General features: G+C 33.3%; 3 protein-coding genes across 5 annotated transcripts; all 3 read right to left on the bottom strand.

The window, feature by feature from the left end:
• Positions 1-987: 987 nt before the first annotated feature.
• On the bottom strand, positions 988-3448 carry LOC125873985 (EIN3-binding F-box protein 2-like). The gene is made up of 4 exons (XM_049554794.1): positions 3358-3448; positions 1811-2184; positions 1380-1769; positions 988-1050 (listed from the first exon to the last, which is right to left on the bottom strand). The coding sequence occupies exons 1-4, from the start codon at positions 3446-3448 to the stop codon at positions 988-990; spliced, it is 918 nt and encodes a 305-aa protein (XP_049410751.1).
• Positions 1063-5197, bottom strand: LOC125872452 (pentatricopeptide repeat-containing protein At4g02750-like). 3 transcript variants are annotated; one of them, XR_007447132.1, is made up of 3 exons: positions 3431-5197; positions 2150-2184; positions 1063-2080 (listed from the first exon to the last, which is right to left on the bottom strand). XR_007447132.1 is itself a non-coding variant. In XM_049553184.1 (2 exons), exon 1 carries the CDS (start codon positions 5037-5039, stop codon positions 3450-3452), a length of 1590 nt encoding a protein of 529 aa, XP_049409141.1. In that variant the 5' UTR covers positions 5040-5197; the 3' UTR covers positions 1063-2184; positions 3431-3449. The 3 variants fall into 3 exon arrangements, 1 of the variants encoding a protein (XP_049409141.1); XR_007447131.1 differs by having other exon boundaries at positions 1063-2184; positions 3358-5197; XM_049553184.1 differs by having other exon boundaries at positions 1063-2184.
• Positions 5198-14214: 9017 nt separating this feature from the next.
• LOC125872463 (transcription factor MYB108-like) lies at positions 14215-15481 on the bottom strand. The gene is made up of 3 exons (XM_049553195.1): positions 15361-15481; positions 14956-15085; positions 14215-14689 (listed from the first exon to the last, which is right to left on the bottom strand). Exons 1-3 carry the CDS (start codon positions 15479-15481, stop codon positions 14215-14217), a joined length of 726 nt encoding a protein of 241 aa, XP_049409152.1.
• Between the last annotated feature and the right edge of the window lie 2225 nt (positions 15482-17706).

Here is a 17706-nt window from a genome sequence, read left to right as displayed (position 1 = left end):
AATATATAATTGGGGCGGTGAAGAAAATCATCATGTGGATTCATGTGCACTACTTAGCTGGATAACATGCATTCCTATAACTTACTAACCACAAATTAATATAATGTACACTTGGCTTCTTTGCATTCATTGATTTATTTAATCCCATTCTTTTGGAATACATTAATGTATTATCCTATAATTGGCCTAATGAATCATCATATATTATAACTTATATATATAGCCATACATTTTGCTTCTAAAAACACTCATTCCCTTTGTCAAAAAAAATTGTCAAAAGAGCTATCTTAAAAGGTTCAATATATATACATAATTTCTTATGGGTATTTTTTCTCATACTCCTAACAAGGAAAAGTGTGATTTAAGCGATTCTTTTTTAAGAGGCCAACGCTATATAAGGAGACAAAGAGTCACGACTTATAACGTAAGGCATGTCAAAAGGTGTAAAAGTGTTGTGATGAAGAGAAGGGTACGCATAGAACGTTCTAGAAGGTTCGAGGATGAGATTGGAAGGAAAGTCAGGGTACTTAAGAAGTTGATTCCAATTAACTGTGAGGATTTGGGGTTGGAAGGGATTTTCAGAGAGACAGCTGATTACATTTTGGCATTAGAAATGAGAGTTAAGGTTATGCAAGATATGGTAAATGTATTGTCACCTTCTAATAGTGACTAGAAGATCAATAAATCATGTATTATATTGTGTCAAAAATGACTTATATACAGATTAATTAACTGATGTTGTTTTCTTTGTTCATTCATCAATGTTTTCTCTTTTTCTCAATTTAAGTATAGACATCTAATAACTTATCTTAGTACAATGCAAAACCTAAAGATAACAAAATGAGACTGTGAATGTTTACTATTGTGAAATCAAAGTGAAGTTGCAAAACTATAAAGTTATGTAAAGTTGCAAGCTTGTTTTGGTACACTTAAACACAACAGAAGATAGCACCATAAGGTATCTCTGAAGATATGGATCATCACAATTCACAATCTCAATTCACTTAGCACATTCTCCATATGCAACAATAGAGTAGCCTGCACAGGCATCTAAAAGACAAACAGTTGAAAACGTAAAATGAACATCAACTTAAGCAATTTCAAAGCCTTCATAAAGTGTCTCCATATTGCAGATACAGGAGAAGGGCCAACCCAAAAAAAAACTTTCAAATAAATTCACTCCAAACTAAACAGGAACATAAGAGATATGGTGAAAAAAGTTTTTATTGTAGTAAAATTTTCTCAGCAATGCAGTGCTAGAAGCTAAAAACTACTGGCAAAGGAGCCAGGACCAAAAAAATCCAGGATGTGCATTCTCAGAGAAGTATGGCAAACATCTTGATAACAGCTTCATTCTAGAGTGGACAATTTCTAAATACAACAAGCTTCAGGTTCAGGCAATATTGACCGACAGCTTTGAGAGACTCATTCACAAAGTTTGAACAAGAATCCATTGTTATAGAGGTCATATTGGGGCAGTTCACCGCAATTTCGAGTAAAGACTTGTCAGTAATTGTTGGGCATTGGAAAAGATCAAGCTTCTCTAACAGATGACACTCATGAGCAATCTCAGATAAGCCTTCATCACCAACAGAAGACAAATCCCATAGGAAAAGATGTTTGAGAGTAGGGCAACCTCGAGCGATAGCCTTGAGACCAGTATCAGTCACACCACGACAAAGGTTGTCTCCCCAGATAGATAGCTTTACTAAGCCTCCAAGGTTTGCAGTTCCAATGGCAATAGCAGCAAGTCTGACATCTGTGGCTTCCTGCCAGCAAGGGACCTGGCAAGATATCCCTCACCTTCTACACCAGCAGATTCTGCAATCTCACCAATTTTAACTTGGGTACGCTGAGTAGATTCCTCTTCAGCATTCAGATTGGGCTTGAAGGCAAATGCTTCATCCCTGCGGATGCTGCTTAAAAGCATAAGCCAGCGCTTGGAAATACAAGCACAAGCACTTCTCTCTTGGCCACTGGAAAGACGTTTGAATACCTCAACGAGGCATTCATCAAGAAGGAATTCATTGGAAGACTGCTTCTCCTGCTCGAAATTTTCAACAGTGGTACTGACACAAATCCTCTTCCAAGAAGGAACATATACATTCCCATTTTGCCGATGTGATAAAAACAGAGCGGATTGTTTTGGACTTGGATATGAACCTTGGAAGAAAGCACCATTTCCTGAAAATCAGAAGATTTAAAACATCAGACAAAGAGCAGAATACAACAACTTCCTAAATTTTGACTCATCTCATCTCCTCTATAGATTTGTTGGTTATGGAATATTGCTTAGTTTAATTAGCTTAGTTCATTGTAGTTTTTTTTTTTTTTTCTTGTAATCGATACTCATTTTAGTATTTATAAATCAGAAAATAATCCCTAAATATGAAGGTAAAAAAAATCTTTTCTGGATCTCATTGAAATCATAACAATTATTATTTAAATAATTTATATATACCTCTTGTTTACTAGGGTTGTCCAAAGTGAATGCATAATTTTATCTAACACTAAATTTTGATGAGATGAACACCACATGACATCCCACCTCAGTATCCTAACACACTTTACCTCTTCCTTTTACTTGTTGCTCCACCACTAGTTAGTTTTTCATCTAGTTAAATAATATTTATCTCATTTCAGCGCAACACTTCCCTTTTTAATTAGACAATATTAATAATAGTAGCAAGGATGAAAAGAAAAGAAATACTAATGGCGGCAGAACAAGTGGAGAGGAGGCTAAAATGGATTGGGACATTGAGATGGCAATATTTATCTCAATCAATGGTTGTGCATTCTCCTAAATAGGTTTCTGCACCAATTGTCTCTTCAACAGATTTGTATTTAATTTTTGTTTTTGTAGTCTATTTAATAAAAAATTGTGAATGAAAATATTTTTGGCATAAGTACTCACATGATTTGGTTTCTAAAAATTTATGTTCTATTGGGCATAAAAATTTAGTTGCTAAAAAGCAAAAACTTAAAGATCGATACATTTTAAAGGAAATTTGTGCAATTCCATGTTTATTCATGTAGCTTTTTTTCTAAAAAAATACATGTCCTAAAAAACATAACTTCAGTTTATGAACATTATAATAAATTTTGAAATGCTACACAATTTATGTCTTCTTCTTCTTTCGTACAAATCTATGTTGCTAAGTATAGCATAGTTACGACTTACAGAATAACTTGCGAAATATTATGATAAAAGAAGAAGAAGACGACGACAAGGCGACAAGGCTCATTACATTTTTGAGTTTTGGAGAACTGGAATTTGAGAACATTATGTCTTAAACGTAACTCTTGAGTACAGAGGAATATTGAGACACTGAACATACGCTACCACTTAATACTTACTGATCATTTGCGTCGGTTTGCCAGAATTGGACGTTAGTTTCTTAATGGAAGCATTGTGTAGAAAGTCACTTGCCTCATAGTAGACAAACATTTCAGTTTATGGAAGGAGATTCGATCCAACTACCAGCCTTCTGCTTTGTAGCACGCCATTTCTTCATCAACTTATCCAAACCAGTTATGTCACTGCAGACTCCTTTGTCTCCATAGATTTTGGAAAGCACCGAGTATACTGCAGGATGGTCGTGTTCCAATGTATAGATTCCATTTGCTGCAATCTCTCCGAGCTCTAGACATGAGTGCAAGCCACATGCTCCTAGCAATGCCCCCCAGACGACCACATCAGGCTTAAAAGGCATCCCATCGATTAGTTTTTCTGCTTTCTCAAGCTGACCTGCCCTTCCATACAAGTCCACCATACATGCATAGTGTCCCATCTCTGCTTTCAATCCGTACTCTGTTACCATAGAATTGAAAATTCTCTCACCTTCCTCGACTAGCCCACCATGGCCACATGCATATACCAAATTAATAAAAGTAATTTCATCAGGCCTGATACCACTCTTTAGCATCCTCTCAAACTCCTGCATTGCCCTCTCTGCAAGCCCATGTCTTGCATAACCTCCAATGATCGAATTCCAAGCTACCAAATTCCTTGCCGGGATAGACTCAAAAATGCAGAAAGCAACTTCAATGTCTCCACATTTAGCATACATGTCAAGAAGGGAGGTCAACAAGACTACATCAAGAGGGAAACCGGACTTCAAGATGCACGCATGAACTTGATTGCCTACCAGAACAGCAGAGTAGCCTGCACAGGCATCTAAAACAGTTGAAAACGTAAAATGATTAGGACGAGAACCCGAGTTCAACATCAACTTAAATAATTTCAAAGCATTCATAAACTCTCCATATTGCACATACCCTCTTATCATTGCTGTCCAAGAAACCACATCTTTCTCACTCATCTTATCAAAAACGAATCGAGCTTCATTAAGCTTCTTGTTCTCAATATACCCATTGATCAAAGTACTCCAAGTAAAAGAATTTCTCATAGGCATCATATCAAAAGCCCTCTGCGCCTCACTTGTGCACCCAAATTTCATATAACCCAAAATCAACACATTCCACGGCGTAACATCTTTATCCAAAATCTCATAAAAAACTCGAGCTAAACCTCTGTAATCATCCAAATCAACATAACCCCTCATCAATGCTGACCCTACAAAGACATTGAGACTTATCCCCAAACAGAGCACGAGACCGTGAAGCTGAGGGATCAAATGCTCGTAATCTAAATGCAAGAAGGAGCTAATTGACACTGCAAAAGTGAGCTCATTGGGTCTCATTTCTCCACATCTGTTCATATCTAGAAAACATCTATATACTTTCTCTGGGTTGTTAGCGTTGCGATATCCGGAGAGCATGGTGTTCCAAGAAACGACATCTCTGTGAGGCATTTTGTCAAACAGGTACTCTGCTTGTTGGATGAGGTTGTGTTTAAAGTAACCACCGATAAGGGAATTCCATGATACGACATTTGTCAAGTGAGGGCTTTGATCGAAGAGCTTCCGAGCTTCTTGGAGGTTTCCGTTTCCAATGAAGCTGTTGATCGTTTTGTTCAAATTAACCGTTGAGAGGGTAGAAATTTGGCGGCGTAGAGCAAAGGTGCACAGCGCCGGCATTTGACTCTTGCAGCCGCTATCTTATATTTTATTTGTCGCTTACACACTCTACTATAAAATAGAAATAACTCGCGACTGCTACGATTAAGAATTTGAGCATTCTAAATTAGAACTTAGATAAATTAATTTATCTTATTATTCAATTTTTTAGTTTCTTGTATGGAGCTTGTAGCAAGGGAAATTGTTATTTTATATTTTCTCTGCTCTAATCAAATGTTTTTTCATTTTGATTGGACACAAAATTTAAGAAATAAAAATTATATGGTAGTTTGTATTAAAGAAGTTACAAAATGAGTATGTCTTTTAATTTTGATCTTGTGATTTTAAACTTGTTATATAAGATATTTGAATTGACGACTTATTAAATATAGAAGAGCCACTTGTGACGAGCCAAAAATGAAAAATAAAGACACTTAAACAGTGAGGACGAACAGGTGTTACTTGATGGAGAAGATGATCGGGGTGAGAAGGGAAATCATCAAAATAATTTATTTTTAATTGATCAAAACCCTTTTTATTTGACCGTTAATTATTTTTTTCTTTAATTTATTTTTGTGTGTATAATGACATGGCTTTAAAATGAGCTAGCATGACATAATTGGTCATTTAATCCATGTGGATATGTTTGGTCAACACACGCGTAGGGTCAATAGAAAATTGTGAAAAAAGTGTCAACATGACTCAGCGGGGCATGACATTAAGTGTCTAAAATGAAAAAAGTCAAGTTAAGGTGTCTAAGTGAAAATTCTTGCAAACTTTAGGAAGTCACCGATGGGTTAATGATCCTACAAAGTACATTCACACATCGAGTTTTTATTTTATATGAAAATATTACTAAGCTTGTTTCAAATAATATTTTACCTTAAGACTTTATTGTAAGCATAAACTTGATAAATGTCACGATCTTAGACAAGATAATTTAATGTTACCTTAAGACTTTATTGTAAGCATAAACTTAAAATGCACGTCAGGATCTTAGACAAGATAATTTACCGAGAGGCATTATAGATTACCTAAAGATATTATCGTGGAGAGTGATTTTTACGCCTTCTTGTCCTAATCTTACGTTATCACAATTGTCGGTGGCAAAAAAAATGTAGAGAATTATATGATAACCCTAGTGAGTTGAAGGAAGACCAATGTATAGAGGCATAATCGATACATAAATATTGCCTTTTAACTTAGCTTCAACTCAAATTTATGCCCTCAAACTTTGGTTATGTACAAGTAAATACTTAAACTTCTATAAAGTTGAATAAATAGACATACTTTTCCTACATGTATTATGTCATGTTAAACTCATGTGTTTACTTGTTCAACTTTATACAAGTTTAAATGTCTATTTGTGCACATCCAAAGTTAGAGAGCATAAATATGAATTGAGGTCAAGATAAAAGACATATTAATGTATTAATTATACATTTATAAATTGGTCTTTCTTCCACTCACTAGGGCTATTGTATAATTCTCTACACTTTTTCGCTGCTGGCATTCATGATTACGACTAGGATAAGGAGGCATAGAAGTCACTCTTCACGATAATGTCTTCATGTATATTTCTATAACGCCTCTCAGTAAATTATCTTGTCTAGATTGTGACGTACATTAAGTTTATACTTACAATAAAGTCTCAAGGTAAAATATTATTTGAAACACGTTTAGTAATATTTTCATATAAAATAAAACTCAATACATGAATGTACTTTGTAGGATCATTAATATATTTTTCATGACAACATCATTTTTAGTAGCATATAAAAAGTTTTTAAAGTTCTTAAAATATATCAAATATGCGAGGTTTTACAAGAAAATTCATGTGCGGACTACAAAATTAAATATCCTTCCTTGTATATCGTAGTAATAAAAGAAAAAACATTTCCAAAAGAAGCTTGACAACACTGACTTCCAACCAATTATTGACAGCATGAACAACAAGCTTTCTGGTTAGAAGATGAAGTTCTTCAACATGGCTGGCAGAACTATGCTAGCTAGGGCTTCTCTAGGAAGCATCCCCTTTCACATTATGTAGTACATCAAAATCCCTGCAAAAGTCCACAAGCCTAAAAATAGAAACCAAAGGAACTTTATTTGAGGTACTACTGCTTAAAAGAAGAAAAAAAAGCTTTACATAGTAAACTAAACATGCTTACAAGCTCTAAAGAAAAAGAAGGTATCCAAAAAAGAGATATCAAGAATAAAGATCCTTCATATCAACCTCTACTAGAGAATCTACCACAATCATGAAAGCATGTGGAGTTCTATTCTTATCAATAAATACTCTAAGCCTAAACCCAATTGGAGAGTTAAGCATGTCTCCAAAACATGGGGGGTCTCTCTTGGATGGATGGAGGGATAGGAAAGATGGTCACAGATGGGTGGGCCATAAGAGAATTAGAGTCAACTTCTTTAATGACATCCAAACTCCCCCATTAGAGCACTATTAGAAGTATGATTCGGGTCCCCTACTAAGGGAGGAAGATAACCTTAAGATAAGTGACTTTAATAGAAATGGACTCTGGAACCTCTCTGGGTTATCCATATCCCTTCCTGACCACCTTATAGCTTGGATTGTTAACATTCACCACCTCCACCCCAATAAAACTAAAGAAAACCAGCTAGTTTGGGGTCTCACAACTAATGGAAGGTTCTCTACTAACAGTGCATATATCTTTATCCACGTCAATATTGTCGAAGGACATCAAGTCAGCAACACACAGAACTTTAAATGGATCTAGAGAATCTAACGCCCTAACAAGATCAAGAACTTCCTCTGGCTCATGAACCATACCAGACATCCTACAACTAAATACCTCCATGGACTAGGCATTAATGTTAACCAAGATTGTCACTTAGACATTACTGATCATATCTTCTTTAAGTGTGCTAATCCCTCTGACTTCTGAGCTAAGGTTACCTGCAACAACACTCATGCCTGCATTTTTCATACGTTCAACCTTTCCATTGAAATTTGGAAGAATCTTTGAAATCCTCTTAGAGGGAAACCCTATAATGTTATGCTCTCTTGGAACTTCATGCTTCTCTTTTGTTTTTTTTTTTGGAACATTTGGTTTTAAAGGAATAACAACTTTTTAAACGAAAGGAAAAGGTCATTCAACCTAGCATTCTTCCAAGTTACTGAGTACCACCTTCTCATCGACCAAACTCCCATCCCTAAAGGACAACCATATACAATCCTTGTCAAATGGAACTCCGCTCCTCTTGAGACTTACATGCTTAACACTGATGGTTCTGTCATGTTCAGCCTTGGTATTGGCGTAATCGGAGGTATTATTAGAAACCATAGAGGGGATTGGACCCTGGATTCAATGTCAAGGCCCCTCACATGAATTCCATAATGGAAGAGCTCAAAGCCCTACAAGGCTCATGCTAGCTATTAAGTACAATCCCCCCCCCCCCCCCCCCCCCCCCCCCCCCCCCCCCCCCCCTGAACAAATCTCGACTCTCTAGAAGTCATAAATATGCAAAATCATGATAATATGCATTCTTCTAACATTCTTGTGGAGTGCAGATCTCAAATTCAATTAAGAGCATCGGCACCAACCCATGTCATTAGAGAACAGAATTGAGTGACTGATCTATTGAGCAAAAGGAGTGAATTACCAATTTTTTGTAACCCCTACTATTTTGATAGTTCCACCAATATATGCAGCCAAAGCAACATGTGTGGAACTATGTACAATAGGAAACTACCTATTTGTGATAGCTACTTATTAAGTCATTCAATGGTTGAGACTTCAACTTATCCTGCTATACAAAGCATGGCCTCTTTCCACAAATATTTCTGTCATTTTAACCAAAAAAGAAAAAAAAAAACTTATCAGAGGTGAAATATATTTGAATTATTTAGATAATGATAGAGTAATAGTATAACGAAGGATAAAATTGATCTTTTTAACATTGCAAAAAAATAAAATTTGACCATTTTTGCCTTTCTAAGTATAACTTTAACGGTCAAAGCTTTTAAGTAAATTTAAAAGGTTAGATATCCTATTTAGATACACTCAATTCATTAGTTGCTAAGTTACATTGTTTGATACTCAATAAAAAAAAAATTATATAATCACAAGTGATTTATTATCAGGCATGAGGTGAATTAGGATTTCTACTTTTGGAAATAATTTCTCTTATTACTATTATTACAAGGAAGAATATCCACTTTTGTAGTCTACACATTAATTTTCTTGTCCTTTTTATTCAAAAAGAAATTCGTAAGACCTTGAATATTTGATAAATTTTAAGAACTTTAAAAGAAATTGTATGCTACTAGAAATTACGCTGTCATGAAAAAGGAAATAATGATCCTACAAAGTACATTCGTATATTAAGTCTTTATTTTATATGAAAATATTACTAAACTTGTTACAAATAATATTTTACCTTAAGACATTATTGTAAACAAAAACCTAATGCATGTCAGGATCTTAGACAAAATAATTTACTGAGAGGCGTTATAGAAACATACCTAAAGACATTATCGTAGAAATCACTTTCCACGATAATGTATTCAGGTATGTTTCTATAATTCCTCTTAGTAAATTATATTGTATAAGATCCTAATGTGCATTAAGTTTATGCTTACAATAATGTCTTGACATAAAATATTATTTGTAACAAGTTAAGTAATCTCAATATACAAATATACTTTGTAGGATCAATATTACCTTTTTCATGACAACATCATTTTTAGTAGCATATAAAAAGTCCTTAAGGTTCTTAAAATTTATCAAATATGCATGGTCTTACAAATTTCAATTTGAATAAAAAAGGACAAGAAAAATCAAGTGCAAACTACAAAACTAGATATTCTTCCTTATATATAGTAGTAATAAAAGAAGAAATATTTCCAAAAGTTGCAATTCTGATCCACCTCATGACTGATAATAAATCACTCTTGATTACATATAAATATAGTAATAATTTTTTAATGAGTATCAAATAATGTAAATTAACAACTAATGAAGTGAGTGTATCTACGCACTATCATGATTCAAATTCAAACAAAGATATAAATAGAATATCTAATCTTTTAAATTTACTTAAAAACCTTGACAGTTAAAGTTATATTTTTATAAGAGAAAAATGGTCAAATTTGATGAAAGTTTCACTAGTACATTATTTTTTAGAATTGAAAATAATATTTATATATTCCTAACTGGTACTTCAACATTTACATATATAATATTAAGCACCAATTGCATTAACCTTCATATATATTGGGGTGTTTGAACTTCCTCATTCAATGGTTGTCTGCTAATAAGTTTCTACACCAATTGTCTCTTCAACATATTTGTATTTAATTTTTGTTCTTATTTATTTCAAGTATTTAATTTTTGTTAGTGTAGTCTATTTAATAAAAAATTGTGAATGAAAATATTTTTGGCATAAGTACTCACGTGTTATACCCCATATGATTTGGTTTCTAAAAATTTATGTTCTATTGGGCATAAAAATTTAGTTGCTAAAAAGGAAAAAACTTAGAAGATCTATATATTTTTAATAGTTTCTTAATGAAAGTGTTATGTAGAAAACCACTTGCCTCATAGTAGACAGACATTCTACTAGCCTTCTACTTTGTAGCACGCCATTTCTTCATCAACTTATCCAAACAAGTTATGTCACTGCACACTCCTTTGTATCCATAGATTTTGGAAAGCATCGAGTATAATGCAGGATGGTCGTGCTCCAATGTGTAGATTCCATTTGCTGCAATCTCTCCGAGCTCTAGACATGAGTGCAAGCCACATGCTCCTAGCAATGCCCCCAGACCTGATACCACTCTTCAGCATCCTCTCGAACTCCTGCACTGCCCTCTCTGCAAGCCCATGTCTTGCATAACCTCCAATGATCGAATTCCTTGCAGGGATTGACTCAAAAATTGCAGAAAGCAACTTCAGTGTCTCCACATTTAGCGTACATATCAACAAGGGAGGTCAACAAGACGACATCAAGAGGGAAACCAGACTTCAAGATGCACGCAAAAACTTGATTGCCTACCAAAATAGCAGAGTAGCCTGCACAGGCATCTAAAACAGTTGAAAACGTAAAATGATTAGGATGAGAACTCGAGTTCAATATCAACTTAAACAATTTCAAAACCTTCATAACTCTCCATATTACACATACCCTCTTATCATTGCTATCCAAGAAACCACATCTTTCTCACTCATCTCATCAAAAAACGAATCGGCCTTCATTAAGCTTCCTGTTCTCAATATACCCATTGATCAAAGTACTCCAAGTAAAAAAAAAAAAATCTCATAGGCGAAACCAGGATTAAGAGTTTGGAGTTCTAAAAGAGAGGGAGGGTGGTTCGGATTAAAGGGGGTTTGAACCCACTACTCTAGCGTTTCACAGTCACTTCTTTACCATTGAACCGTGTTCACAAGTTAATGTACATATATATTATCTAATAAAAATACACTGTCTACCGAAAAGCTATTGGGTCTGATCAAAAGCCCTTTGTGCCTCACTTGTGCACCCAAACTTCATATAACCCAAAATTAACACATTCCACAGCATAACATCTTTGTCCAAAATTTCATCAAAAACTCGACCTAAACCTCTGTAATCATCCAAATCAACATAACCCCTCATCAAATAAATTGAGACTTATCCCCAAACAGAGCACGAGACCATGAAGCTGAGGGATCAAATGCTTGAAATAAAAAAAAATGCAAGAAGGAGCTAACACATACCGTGAAAGTGAGCTCATTGGTCACATTTCTCCACATCTGTTCATATCTAGAAAACATCTATATACGTTCTCCGGGTTGTTGACATTGCGCTACCCGGAGAGCATTGGTGTTCCAACAAATGACATCTCTGTGAGGCATTTGGTCGAACAGGTACTCTGCTTGTTGGATGTGGCTGTGTTTGAAGCAACAAGCAATAAGGGTATTCCATGATACGACGTTTGTCAAGTGAGGGCTTTGATCGAAGAGCTTCCGAGCTTCTTGGAGGTTTTCGTTTCCGATGAAGCTGTTGAGGGTAGAAATTTGGCGGCGAAGAGCAAAGGTAAGCAGCGCCGTCATTTGACTCTTGTAGCCGCGATCTTATACTCCCTCCGTTTCTATTTATATGTCACTGTTTTAGGTTTCACATTCTTAGAAACTAGGTAAGTTTACTTACTCTTATTTAGTGTTATTATCTTTAGAGTTGTCAAAAATTGTCAGCCCACCCCACTCGGTCCAAGCATCACAGGTCAGGGAATTTGATGGGCTAGGACGGGTCGATCCTTCATTTTGGAAGGGCCTGAAAATGTCTAACTCAATCCAACCCTAAAAAGGCTACGAGATTTATCTATGTATCTTAGATACATATGATTCATAGAGATATAGTGTATTTAGAACAAATTAACCTAATTTTGAGTCCATATATTTCGATATACGTGTATCTGGACGTACCAAAATCTGATAAGATTTGTAATATTACAATATAACGTGCCTTTAAGTAATTAACTCATACACTAGAAAGATTTATGTAAGTTATCCTTAAATAAATAGTTTTTATCCATGGGCTGACCCCGACCCGATCCCGATGAAGCCTTAAGGGTCAAGGGATTATAAGTCTTAGTTTAAAATGGACTTGAAAAACCTATCTCAACCCTACCCCGATAACGGGTTGGGTTGGGGTGGCCCCATGGGCTAAGCCCATTTTGACGGTTCTAATTATCTTGAAGTCAAGTTTTCAATAAATAAATATGAATTAATTTTTTTTGAATAATTAAATTGACATGAACATGAATTAATTGTTTAGTTTTCTATGTTTAGTCAAATTCATATTTTTAAATTAATAATTCTCAAGGGTAAAATAAGAAAAATAATATCATTATTGATTTTGTGAAATGATAAGTATTAAAGAAAAATATTTTTAGTACGGAACGACATATAAATAGAAACAGAAAAAATACAATTTATCTTATAGGTTACTATTCTATTTTATACTCCATCTATTCCTTTTTAATTGTCATATATACTAAAAATAGTTGTCATTTAAATAATCAAAAGGGAATTAATTATTTTTTTCCAACTTTACCTTTAACGTTAATTATTTTAGAATCGAGAGGCACATATATAGATAAATATTAAAGAACTAATAAGGAATATATTCGTCAAACAACACTCTACTAATTTTTTCTCAAGGATTGTGTCAAACCTTATGATAACAATTAAAAAGGAACGGCAGAAGTTTACCTTCCTTACTAACTAGTACCTGATTAAAAAAGTTAAATTACAGCTAAAGTGAGATAGATATTTTAGAACAGAAGGAGTAGTATAATTAAATTACGATAAACGTGTCAATCACACATTTAAAGTATGCAAAAGTTTTTATGACCTTCTAATTAACTCACTCTTTTGGTACTCCCTCTGTTCCTAATTACTTGTCCACTTTTGAATTGACACACCTATTAAGAAATCAGTTAATAACATGGTGAGTTTACCATTTTATCCTTATTAATTATGAAGTGGATGAAAAGTTCTACATTTTTCAAAGTAATTAATCATTTAATTGAGGATATAATAGGTAAAAAAAATTGTCATTTCTTGATTTATCAAAATGGACAAGTAATTAAGGACAACTATAAAAAGAAAAGTGGACAAGTAATTAGGGACAGAGGGAGTATTATTTACCATTATTACCCACTCACTAATTACCTGATTAAAAAATAAGTTAATTCGTTCTTGAATTCACAATCTAAAATACATCTTGCATCATGACTTTCAAGGATAGTAAATCAAACACTTAACTCTTTAATTTCCCCCCCTAAATTTACCCTAAATTGTGCCTCATTTATTCTTTTTCCACATTTCCATAAACAAACTCCTTCTTTTATAGAAGATTCCTTTTTTTTTGTTAGTCTTGAAATAGAAAGTTTTATGATCATACGAAAAAAGTTATACAACGTTTGTTAATTATATACTACGTACATGCATGGAAAAAAATTGACGCGATGGGTGCGCATGCATATATATATACACTATAATAAAGGTGAAAGAGAATTCATAGTTAAAATTTACACGATGAGTTTTTATAATAATTTCAAGTAAATATTACAATAATAATTATCTAATTGGGTTCACCAATTGAATAATTATAAATTTTTTTGTAAGTTCTTATATATATACAGGATTATTGAGTTCACATGTACTCGTAATTAGAGCCAAAGGTCCATTTCATCCAAACTTAGCATTTCTGCACTTGCCCAATAATTGTGACAGTAGTACTGATCATCCTCATCATGAGATGAATAATTATAAAGTGTCATGTCTGAAGGTGTTGAAAAATCATGAGAAATATTAATTCCATCTTCAAAACTAGACAAGTTGTTCCAAATATTACTATCATCTTCTGTTACGAATGAATCCGTTGATGATGAGATGACATTAACGTTTGGACAAGTATTGATATTGTTAGGAGAATAATTCTCCGTCACGATTAATTCAGAAGAAGAAGTCGGTATTTGTTGAGCCAGCAGAGAAGGCATCCATTGATAGAGAAGGAAGTGTCGAAATTGTTGGCTATTGATTTCGCAATGAAGCTCTTTTGCATGCTTTTGCACTTTAGTTCTCCAGTAATTCTTAACATCATTATCGCTTCTCCCAGGCAAATTTTCTGCTATCTTTGACCATCTGTTTATTTTGTTAAAAAAAACAAAATAATTATTATTTTATGAGTTCAACTTTTACAAAAATATATGTAACCATACGCATATTGTGATGCTCATCATATACCTACCATGGTTGAAAAACCATTGACCATATCTTTGACTATTTATTTCTTTCTTTTTTTGTTAAAAAAAAAAAACAAAATAATTGTTATTTATATATGACTTCAAACTTTTATAAAATATAATTATTTCATTTGTCTCGACATATTATATATATAGTTTACTTACCTATTTCCGAAGCGAAAATGAAGGAGTAGAATAAGGAACTGCTCTTGAGGAGTTATTTTTCCTCGTCGTAAATTTGGCTGCAAATAATTCAGCCATCTTAGTCTACAACTCTTACCGCTACGCTTCAACCCTATATTGATATATATACGTAATTATTTTTTGATGAAAGAAACAAAATGATATACATACTTCATTTGCATGCAATATGTAGGAAATGATAATATATGTTTAAATTAAATTAGATGAGATGATCAATCACCTACACTATGATATGGCATCAGCAGGCTCATGATGATCAAATTAAAAAGAAAATGAAGAGGCATATCAACACATGAAAGACGTATTGATGAAATATATAATATGATTGAGTAAATAAATGTGTGATCTCTTAGCACGACATAATACCAACAACGTGAGCGAGTGAATTCCAGCGTCCTTGTCCAAATAGGGAGATGGAATGGATGAGTTTAGAGTCTTCATCAAGACTCCAAGGTCCTTTCTTCATCTCCATTGATACTTGTTCCATTCTCAAGACTTGAATATTGTTATGGATCGATGTTTTAATTAGCTAAGGGACTATATATAAGTACATAGAAAGTGTCCTGGCCATGAAAGTCCTTTTTAATTGGTTTGAGAGGTAGTGATTTTAAAAGTTTGAGATAAGGTTGCATAAAAAGAGAGGATTGTGTTCGTTCGTTAGTATTACTATGTACTAGCTAGTAGAAGTGAATATAGCGAAATGTTTTGGAAGAGTAAAAAACGAATAATCTCTGTCAAATTCAAGAATATTTTCAAACCGTCTTTCTTTTAACTTATTTTGTATATATTGACTTCCTGTTTAAAGTTTGTAGGTATTTGATTCGATATTTTGTAGTATTACGTTAAAGGAATTAGGAATTCGTTTAATTTGGTAGTGCTAAAGTCAAACCGCATTTACCGCGCTAAGCTCAATCTAGAAGGATGCCAATCAATGCCTTTATTCCCTTACCACTCCAAAATCACCCTAAGCAAGGAAGGTTTAAATCTAATCCCACACTTTTTTAACCTATTAATTTTAAATTCTGAATCTAGACAACGTTTTAACCATTATAAATAGAATTGCATATCAATCAGTTCGGTTCGATTTTGAAGTTTATCAGTTTAACTTATGAGTTATTGATTTGTAAACATGTTAAAACCGTTATAGAACCATTAAAATATTGATTTCAATCACTATCAGTCCGGTTATTGGTTCAACCGTTAATATTTGAAAAATTAGCATTAAAAGTCACTTAGAAACAAGATGACAGGCCAAATGAACCATGCACATAAGTTGATAGATTGCATCTTGAGCAAAACTGCAAAAGCAAACACTGACACATTCTAGAATAACTGAGAGTTTGAGACAACTAGAAATTAAAGGATGAAACTAAGCTCTAAGTCAAGTACTTTATATACAGAATGATATAAATATGTATCGATTAATCTGTTAAGAAAAAACTTCAAACCACTAAAAAACCAATAACTCGATAATAAAAAAAATTAGAACTATTACTAAAACCACTAAATCAATAATCCATTATCGATAAATCATAAAATTCAAAATCCGACTAGCAAATCTATGGTGTATAATGTATATGTTTGAATTCAAAGATTCTTAACCCACCAAAAAAAAAAAAATGAGGTTCCTTCATTGACAAGATCACTTGCTGCTGAGAACGTCAGCAGGATTATTGACGTAACACAATGCTTACAAAATTCCAACAAATGGTGGGTTTGGGGGAGAATCAAATGACCAGAGGTGAAACAATTACAACTATTTTCTACCATTTCTATTTGTCACTATTATAATTAGGATTGTGTACATTTCGATTTTGAAGTTTATCGGTTTAACTTATCGATTATCTGTTTGTAATATGCTAAATCGTTACAGAACCATTAAGATATTGACTTATCGTCAGATTTATTAAACTTTATCGGTTCGATTATTAATTTAACCGTTAAGATTTGACACAAAAAAATATCATTAGAAATCACTTAGAAACAAGGTGATAAGCCAAATGAACCATGAACATGAGTTGATAAATTGCATCTTGTGCAAAACTGCAAAAGCAAACACTGATACAATGTAGAATAATCGAGAGTTTGAAACAACTAGAAATATAAGTATATGAAACTAAGCTCTAAGTCAAGTACTTTATATACCAAATGATATAAATATACTATCGTGTTATCGATCCGTTAAAAAAAACTTCAAACCATTAAGAACCAATAACCCGATAATAATAATAATAAAATTATTACTAAAATCACTAAATCAATAACCTATTATTGATAAATCATAAAATTCAAAATTCTAAATCCGACATCTGTTTATCCGTACTAGAAAATCTGTGGTGTACTATATGTTTGAATTCAAAGATTCTTAATCCACACAATGCTTTCAAAATTCCAACAAATGGTGGGTTTGGCGGAGAATCAAATGACCAGAGATGAAACAAATACAACTATTTTCTACCATTTCTATTTGTCACTATTTATTTGGATTTAAAATTTGTGATCTCAAAATATATCATGAAAGATTTGTGATTATATAAAGTATTTTGTTTAGGATAAAATAGAAAATTTAAACTAAAATTGTTTTCGAAAATACAAAAAAGATATTCTTTTAATAGTGTCATATAAGCTTAGTACTTACAAGTTCAGCCACATTCATTCTCCTGTATATGATTCTTTTGCAGCACTAGAAGTGGTCATTTTTTCACTATTGAT

The sequence above is a fragment of the Solanum stenotomum genome, chromosome 8 (genome assembly GCF_019186545.1).
Source record: "Solanum stenotomum isolate F172 chromosome 8, ASM1918654v1, whole genome shotgun sequence".
Lineage (NCBI taxonomy): Eukaryota > Viridiplantae > Streptophyta > Magnoliopsida > Solanales > Solanaceae > Solanum > Solanum stenotomum.
The sequence above is the reverse complement of the archived record's forward strand: the minus strand, read 5'-3'. Positions and strand labels throughout refer to the sequence as shown.

Coding starts and splice junctions, on each gene's coding strand:
- LOC125873985 (XM_049554794.1), bottom strand. CDS start 3,448: ATGTTTGTCTACTATGAGGCAAGTGACTTTCTACACAATGCTTCCATT. Junction 2,185..3,357: donor CAAACCGACGCAAATGATCA/GTAAGTATTAAG, acceptor TCTGATTTTCAG/GAAATGGTGCTTTCTTCCAA. Junction 1,770..1,810: donor AGATTGCAGAATCTGCTGGT/GTAGAAGGTGAG, acceptor CCTTGCTGGCAG/GAAGCCACAGATGTCAGACT.
- LOC125872452 (XM_049553184.1), bottom strand. CDS start 5,039: ATGCCGGCGCTGTGCACCTTTGCTCTACGCCGCCAAATTTCTACCCTC.
- LOC125872463 (XM_049553195.1), bottom strand. CDS start 15,481: ATGGAACAAGTATCAATGGAGATGAAGAAAGGACCTTGGAGTCTTGAT. Junction 15,086..15,360: donor TTCACTCGCTCACGTTGTTG/GTATTATGTCGT, acceptor ATATCAATATAG/GGTTGAAGCGTAGCGGTAAG. Junction 14,690..14,955: donor CATTTTCGCTTCGGAAATAG/GTAAGTAAACTA, acceptor CAAAATAAACAG/ATGGTCAAAGATAGCAGAAA.